Source organism: Lepisosteus oculatus, chromosome 23 (assembly GCF_040954835.1).
Source record: "Lepisosteus oculatus isolate fLepOcu1 chromosome 23, fLepOcu1.hap2, whole genome shotgun sequence".
NCBI lineage: Eukaryota > Metazoa > Chordata > Actinopteri > Semionotiformes > Lepisosteidae > Lepisosteus > Lepisosteus oculatus.
In genome coordinates, this window is record NC_090718.1 from 12,668,740 (window position 1) to 12,688,453 (window position 19,714).

The 19,714-nt window shown below is 41.6% G+C and overlaps 1 protein-coding gene across 2 annotated transcripts in view; it reads right to left on the reverse strand.

Annotated features, from left to right (window-relative positions):
- Positions 1 to 40: 40 nt before the first annotated feature.
- The window catches only part of LOC102689564 (beta-galactosidase-1-like protein 2), a 29,818-nt gene continuing 10,144 nt past the window's right edge, over positions 41 to 19,714 (reverse strand). For both annotated transcript variants that reach the window (XM_015337373.2, XM_015337374.2), the window contains exons 6-19: positions 18,983 to 19,075; positions 17,907 to 17,988; positions 17,323 to 17,387; positions 15,512 to 15,596; positions 14,563 to 14,700; positions 11,517 to 11,597; positions 9,055 to 9,161; positions 5,992 to 6,138; positions 5,100 to 5,171; positions 4,671 to 4,749; positions 3,740 to 3,827; positions 3,053 to 3,164; positions 1,647 to 1,763; positions 41 to 1,247 (exon numbers count right to left, since the gene is read on the reverse strand). In XM_015337373.2, the coding sequence (XP_015192859.2) occupies positions 1,161 to 1,247; positions 1,647 to 1,763; positions 3,053 to 3,164; positions 3,740 to 3,827; positions 4,671 to 4,749; positions 5,100 to 5,171; positions 5,992 to 6,138; positions 9,055 to 9,161; positions 11,517 to 11,597; positions 14,563 to 14,700; positions 15,512 to 15,596; positions 17,323 to 17,387; positions 17,907 to 17,988; positions 18,983 to 19,075 (1,353 nt within the window). In that variant the 3' untranslated portion in view covers positions 41 to 1,160. The remainder of the gene's footprint in view (positions 1,248 to 1,646; positions 1,764 to 3,052; positions 3,165 to 3,739; positions 3,828 to 4,670; positions 4,750 to 5,099; positions 5,172 to 5,991; positions 6,139 to 9,054; positions 9,162 to 11,516; positions 11,598 to 14,562; positions 14,701 to 15,511; positions 15,597 to 17,322; positions 17,388 to 17,906; positions 17,989 to 18,982; positions 19,076 to 19,714) is intronic.

Here is a 19,714-nt window from a genome sequence, read left to right on the forward strand (position 1 = left end):
TTAAAAAAGGGAAAGATACAGACACAGTATACAACCAATATCCCTATAAAACATTTTTATTTGTTCACTGTTTTTTTTTTCCAGGCAGTGTTCTCAAAGATTATAGGTTGAAACATTTGCCAGACCTTCGATGAAAACAATAGCTTTGAGTCACTTAGTTGTACTTTAGTGTTAACAATTGTTTTAATAAAGCCCTATACAGAAAACCAACAATGTGACAAGCACAAAAGAAGTTCATTTTGCCCACATTATTTAACAACCTGAATTTGTACACAACAATTAATCTAGTGAGAATAGTATAAGCTAAGAATATGGCCATGACGCTTGTATTGTGTCATTTCTCAGTGATGCAGAGATTTTCATTTAAAAAAAACTTTAAAAGATAGAAGTTTCAAATTTAAGAAGGCTGGCGTTTTACAGCAAATTATTATATACACATCGAATAACTTCTATCTGTGGAATATTAAAAGTAGCAAAATATTCTTATTTTTCAGGAGGATAAAAAGCATTAAATAATTACATAAATAAAACCTGTACAAAAAGGCAGCCTGACAAAATACAATCAAAATGGTTTTTGACCCCACATTTTCAAACAATTTTCATTCAAATGTTTTCTGAAATACACATTTTCAATGATAATCCCATTTTATGAAGAAATATAAACATATGAGGACTGCATATTTACATATACACTGAGAGGTATTAAAAATGCAACATATGAACTACTGTAATAGCATTTGCTCTGTTGTTCATGCCTCTCAGGATACATACAAATGCTAAAGGAAACCCAGCATTTTAATGTTAGGAATTTGGGATCTGCTAGCAGTCAAGAGTAAAAATAATGATCACCAATACCTGCACACAGGAGGTCCTTGCAGAAGGACCAACAAAAATCAGGAATACAAATAAGTACCAAATGTAAGACATGCAAGTGCATATACAAATTCCCAAACAAAAAGGTCTTAATGACAAGGTAGATTGGGTAACAATCTTCTAGGTTGCATATATCAATCATGACCACAAGTTGGTTTGATTACTGAAAAAGTCATGCGTTTTTCTGAAATTGTAAAAAAAAGAACATTCAATGGGGCATCCAGTCTAGAGAAGCTACAGGACAGTACACGGCATTTTGAAAAATAAACCAGCTTGATCTTTCTCCATCACTCAATGTCTACAGCCATCCCAAGATCGGGAGTGTCCACTAACTGGATCTTTCTCTCTGCTTCCTGTTCTTCAAAAACAATGATCTGCAGCAGAAAAAAATGAATGATCGGTACAAGGAAGTGTTTTCTGACAAGCAGATCTAGCCCATGTGAACTTTCACCAAAGGTTTACAACATTAGATTTGATCGCGTTTTAATCTCCCAGTAAATTTAGAGCAGTAAATTCCCAGCATGCTGGCTAATCTTCATTTTACTCCATTCCAAAAGCTCAGCAGTGCAAATCTAGCCATAAACAATGTACACTAAGTACAAAAAGGAAAGTTTAATTCGATTATTCCCATTTTCCCTCCATGGAACGCTAGGGAAATCAGTTGAGGATGATTTTGTTTAAACTGTGAAGCGCATTTTGCGACAGAAGAAAAGTTTGAAAGACATCATGCAAGTTTAAAAGGCTTAAGAACAGTGAGAGTTTTAACCATGTACCTGATTCATCCCACTGTTAAGCCAGGGTCCTGGGAGGTAGAGGGTTTGTTGTGGACCAATGGACCAATAGCGTCCAAGATTCTGCCCATTGATAAATACTACTCCTTTTGTCCAACCCTAGACAAAGAATCTGAATGTTATAAAAGGCTAAATGATAAAATGCACCGGACACACTGGAAAAAAATCATCCATTATCCAAAAGGAGTTTATTCAACCCTAGTAAGGCTTGTGGCAACCCAGAACCTATTGTAAATGCGTAGGGTACAAGACAAGACTGTCATCTGGGATATGGGATGACAATCCATCCATTAGATGCACAATTATCTCTAAGACTAGGAGACCCCTTCAGAGAACACGTTAGGGCTGTGAAGATTAAAGATTCCTCCAAGTCCATAGTTACTCATTTCACCTCAGATGGCCATGATCACACTGATCTCTCTGTCTCTGTTCTCCAAGAAGGGTTTCTCAACTCCCACAGCAGAAAGACAACAGAAACTATACTCATCCTGGAACTAGGTTCACACCGTCCCCCTTCTCTCAATGGCCGACTTATTTTCGTGTAATCTTCTCTATTCTCATGCAGGGTTTGACTTCACACCTTTCTCCATCCCTCTCCACTTTGCACTTCCTGAGTGGCCTCTCTGCCTCTCCCCTCTCCCTCCACTTTTCCAGCTTTTGTCCTCCTGTGCTATTTAATCTTTGCCGTCTACCTTTCTCACACCTGAAGAAGCCTCCACTGCCAAAACTTTGTGTCTCCTTTCTTTTTACCTGTTCCAATTATCTCTAATACCAGCTGACCTAGCCAGAGTGTCTTTAGAAGCTGATCGAAAACTGGAACCCAAGTCAGATGAAACCCCACATGGACACGGGAAGGACATGCGAACACTACACAGAAGGGGCTTCAACCCAGAATTTGACTCAAGAAGCTGTGTGGCACTAGCCAAAGCCCTAACCATTATGTCACTTTTGATCTGATCAAACAGTATAACACAAAAGGAGAAAATGCTGTATCTCTTCCATGTGTATCGCTAAACCCTGGAAGATGATAATAATAATAATAATAATAACATTATTTTATATAGCGCCTTTAAAGGTGGCTTCGCAAAGCACTTTACAGGATGACAACAACAATAAAAAGAAGAATACACAAGATAAAACACAATTACAATATATAGAGGAGACTGTGGATGGTGATACTAGGAAAAGCAGAGCGGTGAAGAATAGAACCAGTTAAGTAAAGGCTTTCCTGAAGAAGAGGGTTTTGAGTCTGGATTTGAAGGAGTTTAGAGAAGGTGACTCTCCGATATCCTTGGAGAGAGAGTTCATACACCTGGAAGCTTGTACTCATGAGCTACAAAGCTGATGTCTCTCCGTCAACCTACTTCATGAAGAGACACATTACTCACCGGCAACTTGACAAACGTGTCCCGCGGGTAACCGTCCACAAACAGTCTCCCTTGGAAGAATCCCGGAAACGTCGGCTTTTCCGGAACAAGCTTCCAGTTTTTTCCACTGAGACTGGAAGAATGGAGAGAATCGGCTCGCGTTGTCACTAACGTGGTGCAAGAACATTTCCTTTCTGAACTGAAAGAACTCGGGCACGCATCTTCACCAAGCCACATGCCAGCACAGCTATATTCCGAAAAGCTTTCTAGTACATCAGAAGATACCGATCACGAAGAACATGAAATAGTCTTTAGTTAAAGAAGCAATGATGGTAGTTGCACAATACAAGCAGGAGTAATACTACAATGACATGCATTATTAATGCTGCACTGTGTCATTTGGGCAGTTCCAAACAACAGAAATTAAGTGATATACTATATAATTATACTGCACTTCTTGACAGTTATAATTTATATTAAAAGAATCTCATTAGAAGAGCAGTGGCCCGGGCCGCAGTGTGAATTCAAGTTCTTCACGGTGTTTTGTTCCAGCAGAATGAAATTACCACGGATCTGTGCTCGTGAATTGCTTTTTATTTCGATTATCCTTCCGTGTGTGACTTGTGCCTTCCTGTTTTCCCTCAATACTTTCCACAACACAGTGGCAGCATAACAGATCAGGAGATAAAAAGACAAAACAAAGCATACCGATCTATAAAGCTGGGCTTCATGTCCAGGCTGTATATAAAAAACTTTTTTAGAGGGATATTGTTCAACAGAATGTCACCAACCAGACCTAAAATAAAGAAAAGCAAAATTAAGAAAAAGAAGGAAGCAGTCCATGCTTATTATTACACAAAGCAAAGGTGACTGAGTGCAAAGACAGACAGATCAGAAGCAAAAATGTGTTTTCAGATAACACTAATACCAGAAAAGAGTTCAAACTCATCAGGTACATGGTTAGTCTGCAGGCTACGTACTGTATATGTATATTTGTTTTTGTTCTCTCTAAAGCTTTTCCTATACTCCTTACTAGAACACTGTTTGGTAGTCAGATAGATGTTAACTGTCCACTAGAGAAAATGCCATCTCACAGTCATTTGCTTCCACTTGGTAGCTATGTAGCACTGCTGTTTATAATTCTGTTAGCTGGAATTTCCCTTATTTACTGCAAATAAGACAGAAATACCTATGAGCTGTTTAAATTACTGCTATATGGTATATGCACAGTTTTTGTTCATACTGGACTGAGAGTTTTATATACCCTATCGTGCCCTGGATAAGGCCATCTGTATAATTAATATTAATGCCACAGCATTGGTATCAGAATGGTGGCAGAATTGTAGAACATTTTTTTGCACTTTCTTAATCGACATGGCGGACAAAGGAAAGCCATAATCTCTGAAAACAGATCTTAAACAGCTGGAGCATTAGCACGTCACCAAACGCCTTTCTTTGGACCGAAGGAGAACTTTTCAAGTCCAAAATGTGTCAAAATGAAAATTTCCTCCCTGAATTCACCAAATGAGAACTCATTTTGATGTTTGACTGTGTCCTTTTCCATGGTAGAGGCCTCCTGCTTTCTTTCCAACAGAAACAGTGGATAGTAGAATGGTAGATGTGTCATTTTGTACCTTACCTTTCCGCTGGTCATCTAAATGCTTCCCATAATTCACTCTCCCACAGTTTTCCACAAGCAGACTCAGCTTTCGGTCTCCCTGCAACAGTAAAAAAAGGCTCCTAACTGTCAGACCGCATCTTGATCGATTTGCATGAACAGTTTGCATTTTCTGTTCTCCAAAAGCAGCCTCTCTGGACAGAAGGCTGGGGGCCGAGTAACTGAGGCATTGGCCTGGAGTTGCAGGTAACCTGGCAGGTGTGTAAGTTTGCAAACCACCACACTACATCAGGGTTTGCTTCTGTTTTACAAGTGGGGAAAATGGATGCACAGGGTTGGCTGCATTCTCTGAATTATACAGCCAGCCACACAGCTGTGTAGTAGCTGAACACCACTCTTTCTTTATCTCTGACATCCGCCTGTAGGTTGTCTCAATAAAACACCCTGTACCTTTCCCTCGGGCACGGCCAGTTCCAGAGTCTTGGATTTCAGAATTCCAATGAAGTGCTGATCTACAAACACCTAAAAAAAAACAAACACAAGAAGCCCCTCAGTTGGGTAAAAAGAAAATACTACCAGTTTCTATTCCCAATGAGTTAGTACTCTACACCAGGGGTGCACAACTATAGTCCTGAAGGGTCACAGTTACTACTGGTTTACATTCCACCTCTGCTCTTAATGACCTAATTGAGCTTCTCAGAGCTTAACGGGACCAGATCAAGACTTTTCAGAGGGTAGCGGCCACTGATGATTTAAAGAGACCTGGAAACCTTGTGGATTCTGTCTATGTTTAGAATCGGCTGCCATATTTTGTGAATCAGTTTCAATTTATTCATTATAGATGCAGTCAGAACAAACTGGAACCAAAGAGGATTCAAAACCAGTTTAAAAAAACAGTCCTTTGGCACCTCTTAAAAACCTGTCATCCTCCACTTGTTTTGCCAAGAAGCTTATAATTTTACAACAGTCCACCTGTTTCCCAATTGTCTTGAATCCATCTACCACAGCCTCTGAAGTGCTGTCATTTTTGCTTTTAATTAATAACTGCATGGAGCTGCTGAGAGCTTTCCCTGGGAAGCCTCCATCTTGGCTCAAACCCTGACCAAATGCTGTGGCCTGGAGCCAAAATGGATGCTGAGAGCAGCAATGAGACGCAGGTGTTTAGCTCGACCCCCCTGAGCTTTAAGTGGGAGACACTCTGAAAAGAGAGTGGAATTCCAAGTGAATTTAAGGAGCTGTGGGGACAGGCACCTATGAAAGTAAGCATGCCCTCAGGAAATGAGCATTTACTTAAAAAACATATAGGAATGATGCACAGGTGGAGTCCTAGCTGAGCACTCACCAGGGCTCTGTCGCGGACGCTGTTGTTGGAGTGCAGGGTCCCACCGCTGGTGATGGTGGTCTCATACAGAGTGTATCCGTAGGACTGCCCGTTGCCATTGTTCACCGGCAGGTTTTCCATGTTCACCGGCCTCTCTGACTTGAAGGGCTTGGGAAGAGAGCAGAGATCCGCATCAGCAGTGGAAGCGCTTTGCAACAAACAAGAGTACAAGGGGAAACCAAAAGGAAGCTCTTTTAACACTGAGAACCCAGCAGCTGCAGGGCGGGCGGTGGGTCGGTGCAGTGGCTAGCACTATCGCCTGGGCCGGCCGGGGCCCTGGTGTCAGTTCTGGGGTGCTGTCTGTGTGGAGTATGCATGTTCTCCCCTTGTTCACCTGGCTTTCCACCGGGTGCTCTGGTTTCCTCCCACAGCCTGAAGACATACTGGTAAGTTCATTGGCTCCTGGGAAAAGAAGCCATTGGCGTGACTGTGCGTCTGCCCTGGTGTCGCGTCCAGGGCGAAACCCGCCTTGAGCCCCCTGAATGCCAGAACCCTGAGTGGGAAGTAGCGGTCAGAAAATGGATGGAGGGGTTGTGGGACAATGGACCAGCTGCCTAAGTCATGTGGCTGAGTCGATCACCCTGGCTTCCTTAAAGAGATCGCTACAAGAGAACCTCCAGATCAATGAGCTCAAAAAAGCTTAATGGCTTAATGGCCTTCTCTCACGTGTTTCCTTTCTTTTGCTCTTTATATCTTCTTTAACATTGAATTACTGGTATTACCGGAATTATGGAATTACCAGTATTACCATCCTTGGACTGTAACAAGGATCTGGGAGATGCAGCAGGTGCTGACTCTGACAAGCCCTGTCCAGCCACACACAGATGTAGTGCAAACTGGTACCAAAGCATGCGCACCTTGACCTGGGTTTGGGTTTCACTTATCCCACTTCCTGTGGATCGGGGGTGGTTTTCGATTGGCTGCCTCACTTCACTGGTCCATGGGGATACCACCATATGTACCACGAATGTTTGCCTGCTACAGTACATTGTGACATTCCCATGATCCATGAAGGCATATTGAACTCATGGAGGCACACTAGGGTAAAACCCTGATATAAAGCCAGGTTAAAGATGACCACGAAAATCTTTCTTAAGGGTGAGCCCGCAAAATGACCAAAAAAGCGGACTCTCATCCACTTTTCCAAATGGAGAATTGCCTTTTCAGCTGCAGGCAAACATCCAGATGCGACAGCAGATGTAGACAGCAGATGGCAGATCCTGTTGTGACAGCAGACAGCAGACATCCAAGTTTCATTTCACTTCTTTCCTACATACTAAGTGCAAGATCATTGTCCTGTCCGAATGGATTTGCAAAAACAGAAGATGAAATTAAAGCTCTGGTGGACAAAGTGTAGTATTAATTTGTGTAGCTATGGCAAACTGCATATCACACATTCAGGAATAGATGGGATACTATATAAATATAAAGCAGTTAATCTAGTGAATTCCTGCTGCTGCTTTGTTTCTTTTTTGGAAAGGCAAAATCCTGCTCAAATTATGAAAGAAATGAAGTAGCTGGATTTCGACAACAAAATCCCTGTGGATATTTTTAATAATTCCGCTGGCTTTCAAAAAGGCTGCCAGCAATAACTCTCTAAAATCCAGTCCTTAATGGTAACACTGCAGCTCGAGCTAGAAAGCCGGCAAACCTCTTTCAGCCTGACAAGTAAATGTCAGAAACAGCACAGCATGTAGTGACATAAAAGCACAAAAGTGTAGAAATGAACATGACAAAAATTCACAGCCTTGAATCATACCTGGAACCATCTACAGTGCCATTGTTTCCCAAAATAAGTTTAAAAATCAGTTACCTGTCCTCTTTCACTCAACTATTGTAATTCAAAAACAAGTGTTTAATTTGGAAAAACATTAATCCTTTACACAAGGCACACGTAACTGATACTCATGCATAACTTTTCCACTGCACTAAATCCAGTATTCAATCCTACACATCACATTGGACTCACACTGGACTCACAGCTACCACTTGTTACTGTGGGCCCCTTTTATGTGAGACAAGTAGACATTAAAGGATTTTATGCGATTTCCTGTCGGTTTATGACCAGGCCCAGAAATGCTGCGGCACTTAACCGAAAAAGGTCTTAATTTTGTTTGGCCTTGCTTTTGGCACAAATTGCTGGGCAGTTGAAATCTGGAGTGAGACACATGACAGGGCGCCAGAGGACGGAATTAAAATTCTGCCTCCCTGTCAGACTGCTTACTTCTTGTCTAAGCATCTCTCCATCACAGAAGCTTAGTGGAATGTCAGGGTGTGCCCTACAAACCAAATTGCACAACACCGCAGCTGAGCTACAGCACCCTTCCACTGCCCACAGCCACTTCATCATAGCAAGGGCTGGAGAAACAGGCCGCAAGACAGGAATACACCTTGGTTAGACTGACAGTCCATCGTAGTGCCACCAATGTGCAGCCACCACCTGCATGACGTGACGGCAGCCAGAGTGAGCCAGTACCTCCACCACACTCAGTGAGGAGGGGAGCACAGAGTGATGAACCCATCTCACAGATGGGGATTATTAGGAGGCCTGGTTAAGGCCAAGGGGAAATTCAGTCAAGACACCAGGATTAACACCCCTACTCTTTTTGAGATAAGGCCCTGGGATTTTTCATGACCAGGATCTTTTAATGAGTCAGGACCTTGGTTTTACGTCTCATCCAAAAGAATGGTGCCTATTCTACAGTATAGTACCAGCATCACCAGCATCACTATACTGGGGCATTAGAACCCACAGAGATCGAAGGGTGAGCAAAGCAACCATAGCCTTCCCAGGAGGACCAGGCTCACACCTGCTGAGCTTCAGTGGTTTGCCAGCTGTGAATTGCAGGGTGATACAGCTACTGACAGAAGGCTCCCTCATCCCAGGATCAAAGCCAGGACCCCAGAGATTTGAAGCAGCAGTGCATGCTGTATTATTTTACACATATATCCATACAAAAGTTGCACAAATTTACACCATTGTGCTTAATGGAGAAAAAAGGACCGCACAGCTTCTCTTTTTACCTCTTCCGTAAACTGCAGGGCCTCCCACATAGATATGTAGTGATACATTATTGACGTTTCGTAGACAGCTTTCCTGGACAGCGCAGGCACCAAAGGAAGCTTCTCAGCTAAAGGAAACAATGTGTCAGAATTACAACAGAAAACCCAATGAGTCCATGACACCAGGTTCGGTCCAAAGCACTCAGAAATCAGTACAGTCTGCTTATTGTAAAAGCTGGGCCCAGCTGGGAAAAGACTGTTTTCAAACAACAGGCATGCTGTGGCAAAACAAATACAGACTATGTTGTTTAAGGTAAAGTTTGAGGTGGCTTAGAAATATCAGATCATCCTCTTGAAACACTTAGAAGGCTGTTGTTACAGCTATTGAAGTGGCTATTGAGGTGCTTGTATCTACAAAACATGGATAGCAGCTTTAGGTTATCTGAGAGGCAAGATCAAAGGGGACCTTCTGGAAAATTACTCTAGTCAACCATTAAGAGTGACCAGCAGTCCAGAAAAATGAGGTAAAAAGACAGACGGGCAGAAGCAGACAAAACAGAAGAGAAAGGAGGAAAGAGACAGAAGGAAGAGAGGGGGAAAGAGGAGAAAAACCACGCTAGGTGAGAGGGCCTTTTAGGAATCAACCTTAAAAGACCAGACTGAAGCTAGCTATTTGAACCTTGTCTAAGAGAGCTTGCACTTCTGTTGTTTGAGGAAACTTTTTTTTCCTTTGTAAGCAATCCCCAGGCTAAAAACGTTCTCTCTTCATCAGCGATGCATTCTTAGAAAAGGATCCCATTCACTTGAGAGCTTTCACGCATTTATGATGGAAGAATTAGCTCTAGGTTGTATTCCATTTTACTTAAGACAGCAACAATTTAACTCTCTTCTTGGCCTGTAGAGCAATAGAAGATTTCTGAGCAGTTAGCAAGCTGGGTTTTTCTGGGTGGTCAAGATGACATCTTGTTTGTAATTAGGGTAATCTGTATGTTGTTTCATAAGGGAACAAGTAAAGGTTTATTCCTTGCTGAAAAGAGAAGAAAAGAAACACAACGTTCCTGCTGTGGAGCCTTCTTCAGGGGGCATCACCCGAAGAAGGCTCCACAGACGAAACATCGCGTTTCTTTTCTTCTCTTTTCAGCATGGAATAAACCTTTACTTGTTCCTTTGCAGCCAACGCATGCTGACACAGCATGTTGGTGTTATTGTTATATATTTGTTTATTCAGTAAAGTGTGCCAGAAAGCAAAGAACTCAGGTGCCTCTAACTATACCACCCATTGTGCATATTTTTACAGTTTGGGTTGTTTGTTTTCATTATTAATTATCCCGGTCAGCATTTTCTATTTTCTTTAACTCGTATATTTGTAACATTACTAACAGCAAATAGAGTAATTAAATTAGTAATTAGAGCACAATCATTTTTTGCTGGGTTTATATTTAAAATTGCTTTCAATATTTTCATTTTGTTCATGGTGGTTCATAATCTCTAATTTGGGAACTGTTTTGCCCCCTTAGTGCGCCCAGGAAAACAACAACAGTTATGGTTTTGTAATCAAGGAAATAAAGTCCCATGGCTTTCTCCTTGCAACAAGCTATTCGGTTTTACCTTTAAGCAGGAAATAATGACATTGCAAGGGATTATATTTAGTTGTTTTACGTCTCAGAAGGCACTGCGTTCCTGACATTAAATATAAACCAAATCTGGTTTCCTAAGAGCCTCATTTCAGAATTAAATTAAAAGAATTTAACTAGACGTTGAATACTACCTATCTAAAATACTCCCCAGCGTGTCAAACACTTATTCCGCACCAAAAAAATCTTTAAAATTGACTTTAAAATAATGAGCATGACTAGAAACAACTGAACTGAGCTTGGCTACATTATGACTTCTCTCCAACGGTCTCTCATAGATTTTGTTTTATATACTGACATGTACCAATGCATGCATGCAACATGTTTTCACATTGTATGCAGTGTGTTAAGAAGTCACAGTGCAGGTCAATGAATATTTGAGAGGAGTTTTAACTTGTAATGAAATGGCCATTTCCAGAGAACACCAAAGAATGTACACACCAGGAGTATCCTCTCACTGTATACAGGTAATCCAAGTACAGCTCTGGACACCCTATGTTATAACCATGAATGGGTGTTTATGAGTGACCACTAGGTATGAAATAGATAAACTTCCACACATGGCACAATGCTACTTGTTCCTTTGCAGACGACGCATGCTGACGCAGCTACCCACCTGAACACTCAACAGTTTTTCCTGAAGGTCTCATACAGCAGGTGTTTGTTGAAAATGCACTCAAGCCAGGTCAGAGCAATGACCCAGGCCAGGGTCAGATTTCCACAGTACATAGTGTGGAAAATAACAGGCAAATTAAAATATTTTTGGCTGTTTTGTCCTGCTCTTGGAAGTCTCTTTTCTGGGTTTAGCACAGAGGGCAGAGAGCTGTAACCTCTGATGACAAGACTTACTGTGGTACTGGCTGAATATATTCCGCAGCAGATGGTACTTCTCAGTGTAGTCTCCTGCTTCAGACAAAGGGGCATCATAATCTGAAAGACAAGTACTTCTCCAGTGAGAAACGGCAACGGTGCCTTATGATCTCTCCAAGCCTCTGGGGAAACAAGTATCTATTTGTCTGCTATATTGAATATGTTTCATCTTTACCACAGGGTGCCTTTCTCCTTCAGACTCATCCTTCTGGAACCTCAGACTGGTGCACTGCCATAACCTCAATGATAATATATACTGTATCTATACATTAGTTAAACCGAAGATGCGCAAAACAAGGACTTCAGAAGCTGTCAAAAGGTCCCCTGACAGCACAATCCATCTTAAATATCAGTGTCATTAAAACAAGGTGAAAGTGGGGGAAAATAGCTGCAGAATTGATTGAAACCCTCAGAGGACGGTCTCGTGAGAAATGACACATCACTTTTTCGGCTGGACGCACGCCTCCTGATCTCATACTGAATTAGCTTTTATCATCGTTCCAGCACAGGCACCTCTTATAATATCACCACATAACAATACAATAATGATTTTTAGACCGTTTAGACCAGGAATGGCAAACTCATCTGCTACATTAGATTTAAATATACTTCAAGCAGGCCATACATACTATAAATTATCAAAATATCAGACACGACAATTACATACAGTAACATCATATATTTGTAGTCTGTTTTTTTATGTTTATTTTAATCACCATAGCCTTCACTACATAATGATTTAGCAAAACATATGCATTACTCTCTGGGTCTAGAATTTTTCTTAGCATTGTTTACAGCACCTTAATTATTTATTATACCACAGCTGTGAATACTGCACACTACATAAATCTCTGCTGGGATACCTCTTTCAATACCTTGCAAAAGTAAAAATACAAATGCTCAGTTTATCAGATGTTTTGCTACTGTGAATCATGTATTTTAAAATCTTTTTCTGCTGTACAAAGCCATTTTTGCCACAATGGCCGGGCCTTCCTTTATAGCCACTTCAATTGTGATAGCTGTCACTTATTAGTGAGTTTTATTTCTGAACATCCACTTTATTTTTAACAACCTGTCAGCAAAATGTATTGCTAGTGCTTCGGGTGTTAGAAAGCAAATAAAAAATATAACTTATAGAGCTCTCGCTATTCCTCTTTGGTAACCTGTACAAATCAAAATGTCTATGCAATTCTATGAAGAAATAGAAATTTCTTCACTTTTGAACCACATAATTTTATTTTTCTATGAAGACAATACATTAGAAGGACCTTAGTGCCATGTTCAAAACCTCTACTAACACTAGGTCCAGTTTCAATGAGCCAATTAGTGGATCAGTCACTAAGGTTGCTCCAGAATTTGGAAGAAGTGTTGTGTTGTGTTGTTGTGGTGCCAATTTTTTTTTCCCCCCCAACATTTTCATGCATAGACACGCCCCCGTCAGACTACATCTGTGACATCATCACATCACAGTTTGATGATGTCTCTGTGACATCATCAAACAGGGAAAACCAAGATTGGGTAGAAATAGAGAACCACAGAGAGCATGTGTGTGCTGGACGGCTACAGTTGTGTTACTGAGGGAGTTTTGATGTGTGTGCGGGCTATTCACTATCAGACAAGGTGTGAATTGTCTCCTGGCCGATACCTCTGACCACTACTACCCACGGGCCACATGTTAAACACCCCTGACGGACAGTCAGCTGTGGGGTTCACAGGCAAAAAAAAAGAACTACCATTCTTATCAAGAAAGGTTGAAGAAATGTCTTTGTTTCTCGGTATCTGCTTCTGGAAACTTATTAATTTCAATACATTCAACCCCTGTCTTAACTGCTAATTTTTCTCACTGTGTGGGTATTCAAAAGAAGATGCAGTACACAGATAAAATATTATTCCTTCTTTAATGGTGTGCAGACTATCACTCTCCCCTGACAAACACTATACAAGAAACTAATTTACTAAACCAAGCCTTGCAATACCATTTTTATACCCTCTTACCTTTAAACAAAGCAGTAAAAAAAGAGGAAGGCATCACTTACATATTATTAAGTCTCTGTATGCCTGCTGCAGCCAGTCACATTACAAAAGGGAGATTCTTCAATTACTTCACCTAAATCATTATTTTCCCTTTTTCAAAGGGCTTTTACATTAGATGATGCCCAAGCAGGAACTTTCTCCCAAATGTACAGTAGTCTGTGGGTTAGTGTTACACATTTGTCCAGCTAATTAAGCCATCAATCAATAAATAAAAGAACCACTTAAATCCTAGAACTTGAGTGGAATGGAAGCCTGGGGACCCCAAGACTCTCCAGTAACTCAAAATCAGAAATTCCCACATAGCTCTCGGCCTGCACTGAGGTGAACTGACAGAGCCATCTGCTGGTCACAAACAGCAATATGTTGTGGTACATAGGTGTCAACCGCACACAATGCAAACCAGCACCTTCTGACATTCCACCGTCAGTCACCTGTTTGTTAAAACTTGTCACAGATATGAGTTTTTGATCAAGTTAGCAATTAATATATTCCTTTAAGGCAGAAAAAGAAAAAATCTGTCTCAAGGTGACTGCAGGTGGGGTCTCATTTTGTTATTTTAAAGGATTGAATTCTTTATCAAGAAACCTGCTGGACTGCTGCTCTCCAGGAGGATGGCCAGCCTCTCCTTTGTAGCCTCTTAGTTTGCAGTGATATTCAGACAGACGTTTTCGACAGTGTCATAATTCTTCAGGAACCCTTGGCTTTCTTGGTCTTAGGACTAAATGAGGTTGTCTTAATGACGATTAATATCGTAGCTGGTGTGTGGTGAGCATTCTATGGCGCACTATGGCTGCCGTCGCATCATCCATGTGAATGTTGCACATTGGTGGTGCTGGAGGGGAGTCCCCATTACCTGTAAAAGTGCTTTGAGTGGAGTGTCTAGAAATTATTATTATTATTATTATTATTATTATTATTAATGATTAATACAAGCAGGAAAGGAACTACCAGCTCACAACTAAGGAAGAGTACTAAAATGAGGACTACTTGCCATAGCTGACAACATCTGGCTTGTAGGTGCCGAACTCCAGGGCTCCGCTCATGAAACCAAAGTTGGTTCCGCCATGGAACATGTAGAGGTTGATGGACATGTGCTTCTTGAGGATTTCTGTCACTGTGGCAGCCATGTCTGCCAAAGAAAGCCATTGCAGAATCAGTGCACAATTCGGCCAAACATCACACAAGAGATGACTTTCTATAGTGGGTGAGAACAACTGACACAGAACCACCAGCAGAAATCTGGTGAAGACATTCAAATACAAAAGAAAGCTTTTAATTGAGATCCCACGGACCTCTGCTGTTCTTTTTCCCGCCTGTGGGATAAAGTTGATAAGAGTCTAGAAAGGAAGGCTGTAAATATGCAAGGAGTGTGAAAACAGCTCCAAACAGAAAATAAAACAGCAGAGGGAACAATTAACAATGGAGCAACATCATGTTTTCCTCGCGCATTCTGGAAGAAACAAAAGTAATGAACAAATTCGGCCTGTCCCTGCAAACCTGTTATTGACCAGTTTTAAAAGCTTTGAATTGTCTCTGCCTAACGTCCACTGCCACTTCTCAAAGGTGACATTTATCATTCGGAGCGACGGCAGAAGACTAACAAAACATGACCAGTCATTTTTGTGTTTGTAGTAACAAAAGTGGTGTGTGTTGTTTTCCCATGGCGCTGTCCCACAACCCCTCCAGATATAAAACATCTCTCGCTTTCACTCGTTCAGGTCGCTAAAAATGCAAAGCGACACATTTGCAAAGCAAACTTACCCTATCTGTCACTTTATATGAACACAGCAGTGGCCAAACTAGTATAACCAACAACAGGTCTTCGCAAACTGCAAAACCAACCTAAGATTCCAGACATGCCCTTCAGGCCTACAATCACAGCGCATTACAAAATCATCTTCAGAACCACTGTAATTGAATCAAGTGTATGCCTGCCTTACCCTCTGTGGGGAAAACGTGATGAAGATCTCCCCAGGAATCGAACCACCCAGTCCAATATTCCATGACCATCTTGGGTTTCTGGGGCTGAAACAAACACAAGCCTGAAGGGATGGTTGCGCCTGCATCTGCCTTGACAGCTGATCAAAGGTGTGAGGGCACAACCCGCAGCAAAAAACTCACCAATCCCTTGTCAGTGAGGACCACCCCACTCTACTGATGTTGTATCCTTATGGCTCTTCAACTAATTAACTTAGTATTTATTATTGCTGCATTAATTTTCCAATTCCTATTAGATGGTAATGAATTATATAGTTAATTATAGGTCCTAGTTCAGTCAAATGAATAATTATTATAAGCAATGACAACATCAAACAATGTTCTTGTGATAGTGGCATACTATCTACTAATTAATTGAATTTACAAAGCACTTTTCATCCCAGAACACTTTACATATAGGAGGAGACCAACATCATCCACCACTGAAGGGCTGATCCACCTGAGTGACTCTGCACCAGCAGCCCCCTGCAGGTCAGATGGAGATGTAAGAAACTACCACAATCTGAATGAAGGGGGCATTTTGGCAGACAAGAATATACAAGCAAAAAGAAATAGGGTAACATCTCTATTCTTGGGTCATTGAATCTGTAAGTAATAAATAATCAGGACCGAAACCTGAACATCTAACACCTAAACTAAGGCCACAACCTAAACAACTAAGGCCACATTAGGACATGGATTTGGTTAATCTAGAGAAGCATCTAAACATCATGTACCTCTCTTATCTTAAATTATATTTTAAAAAATCTTAATTATCCTAAAATAAAGACAAAATTGCAAATGTAAACATGACATTCTATTCTCCTCTCCGTTTTGGGCTCCGTCTTGCTTCAAAATTATAATTCAATGTAACCCACCTTAAATTTTTTAACTAGGCTTAATTTATCTAAGGTATTGTGGTTCTACTGACACACGTGTGTGTGTTTATTTTAATAATTGCTTACACTTATATAGTGCTTTTCTGGACACTCCACTCAAAGCGCTTGTCAGGTAATGGGGACTCCCCTCCACCACCACCAGTGTGCAGCTTGTCAGGTAATGGGGACTCTCCTCCACCACCACCAGTGTGCAGCCCCACCTGGATGATGCAGAGTGCCATCATCCAGGTGGGGCTGCACACTGGTGGTGGTGGAGGAGAGTCCCCATTACCTGACAAGCGTACACTCCCCACACACCTGCTCTCAGTGGGGAGGAGAACAGAGTGATGAAGCGGTTCTGAGATGGGGATTACAAGGAGGCCGTGATCAGTAAAGACCAGGGGCAAATTTGGTCAGGACGCCGGGGTAACACCCCTTCTATTTTCGAGAAACTTTTTAATGACCACAGAAATTCAGGACCTTGGTTTTACATCTCATCCAAAGCACGGCGCCTTTTTACAGTACAGTCTCCCCGTCACTATACTGGGACATTAGGACCCACGCAGACCACAGGGTGGGCATCCCCCTGCTGGTCCCAGTAACACCTCTTCCAGCAGCAACCAAAAGTTCTTCCCAGGAGGTCTCCCATCCAGGTACTGACCAGGCTCACACCTGCTGAGCTTCAGTGGACTGCCAGCTGGGAGATGCAGAATGACATGGCTGCTGGCAATTTTGTCCTAAACCTGTGAATTTCTATCTTCGTAGGGTGCTGAATACCCTTGTTTTTGTTTAACAGTCTGGTACCAAAATGCCTTTTGCCATCTTTATCATGAAATGCGCAGGTACAAAAGAAAAAGAACTTCATTTTTTGCCATTAGATCGTGTTTTATACTTGCCTGTGTAGCTTCTAGAAGATTTAGATGTTCAGGTTTCAGTTTCTGAAGGTTGATGGTAGCCAAAGCTTCAACACCACAGAGAAAGGAGAGCGTTATTAAGGTTTGGTGCAAAACATACAGGAATAGGAAACTCACAAGGGAGGCCTTTCCTGTTTGACAACACACACATGCCACCATAAATACAGTGCCATGTGTCTATAAAACAAATCTATTGGTTTCTCCTTTCTGAGAAACCAATAGATTTGTACAGAGTACTTTATTATTTCTTTGGTTTAAATGGAAATTTAAAATGATTGGACAATACTTTATTATATCTTTGGTTTAAATAAGTAATTTAAAATAAGCCGACGCTCCAAGGGCAGTTGTTTTTTTTGTTTGTGCGTTTGTTGCTGGCGTCACTCTGAAATCAATGTCAGAACAAGAGTGACAAAGAACCTCTTGTCTTTCTGAAGACTGAGGGATCAGTTGGCGAGGATTTTATTTTTTTTACAGCAACATGACATCACAGCAGTCACATGGGAATGATCTTTCATCTCCGCGATGACACACAGGATCCGTTTCCGAAAACAAACAAGGCACAATACCTCCTTCCACTCCTCCTTGATTAAACCCCTCTTTGTTGTCTGAAGTCATCAGCAGCTCATCTATCTCCCTGGACAGCAGACTCTGAGAGAAAACAGCAGAGATTTGATACTTGCAAGGTTGGTGATCAGATGATAACCATGCTGGTTTCAGGGAAAAGTGTGCATATTTCAATGCAGTTAGGCGTCTCCTTTAAAAGTTTCAAATCATCCCCCGTACTGCATACTGCTCATTACTTGATCACAGAGGTTCTGAAAATGAATGCTGAACACAAGTGAACTACATCAAAATATGTTTTCTGTTCAGCATTCATTTTCAGAACCTCTGTGATCAAGTACGGAGCAGTATACAATACGGGGAATGATTTGAAACTTTGCTGTGTAAACGTACCTGAACGGAATTCTGATTATTTTTTGGTTTCCTTTTTAGTTTCTTGAATACAATTTAGAAGTTATTGTCAGAACTAAAGACCCTCCCTTGATTTCTCAACTTCTGTGCTTGAAGATCTATTTAACAGGATGCACAAAAGAAAAGATCTAGCTGAATGGACTTGTGGAAGTAGACTGTATTGTTTGATTTGAGATGTGCAGAGGGGCTAATGGTGTTTTGGTGAGGTAAAAACACACATCCACCTATTTGCGTCTCTGATAAGGGCCAGGTCCAGAGAGATTACTAGGTGGATGATAGCTGCGGTTTATCTTGGCACATCGCAAGTCCTTGGGGACTCGATGTCACCTCTGAAGCGAGCTGTGTCTCCATGGAGAGCCCCAGTGGACCTGTGTGCGTGCGTGCGTGTGCGTGCGTGCGTGGCTTCTGAGGGTGCCGCTCCCTGTTGCAGTGCATGTGAAGCCCAAGCTTCTTCACAGGTATTTCTCTTATTATTATAGCGACCTGTCAGGCTCTGCGGTACATTTTTCCTTTGTCATCTAACATTGGTGGTCTCCGCTGCACAAAATAAAACTCAGAACCGCAAACCATACAGAACGTATGATTTACAGGCAAAACACTTTGAGTATTTATGTTTCACACCAAACACATTGAGCATATATGTTGGCAGGCAAGGCAAAATTCCAGATACCTTTTTCATGTAGGGCATGTATTCTTCATCCATAGCATAAGACCCGTATTCATTCTCCACCTGGAACGCGATGATTGGGCCCCCTTTCTTGAACTGTAGAAATTAAAAAGCACCATGACTACATAGAAGAGGACACCTGAGCAGAAAAAGGTCACGTTTTTAAATACTCTTGCACCAGGATGCCCTATACAGCTTTAGATAAGAGCACATTGCAACGTGCACACAGTTTCCTATTACTGAGGCGTCAGAATCCCTCCCAGTGCTATATACAGTACATCACTGATTCCTTCTTTGCAGAAGAGGTTTGTTTTAAAAGCACAGGAAGACAAATGCAGGAAGTCAAATAAACTTGAACTTTTATTACAAATAAACTTGAAATAAAAATTAACAAACTGCAGTATGTCCAAAATTCAGCAGCCAGAATCCTGACCAAGTCTAGTGCAAGTGTTCACATTACTCCTATCCTGGAGTCCTTGCACTGGCTTCGGGTCACAGTTCATCAAATTCCAAAATAAAATCCTTCAAAAAATTTAAAATCCTCATGCTCACCTATAAGGCTCTGCATGGCTTGGCACCTCAGTGCCTGTCTGAACTAATATCGCCCTACTCCCCACCTGGCAACCTTCGCTCTTCTAATTCTGCTCTCCTTACTGTCCCCCAAGCACGTCTACATTGTATGGGTGACAGGGCCTTCTCCTGCTGCGCCCCAGAGCTCTGGAACTCTCTCCCCAA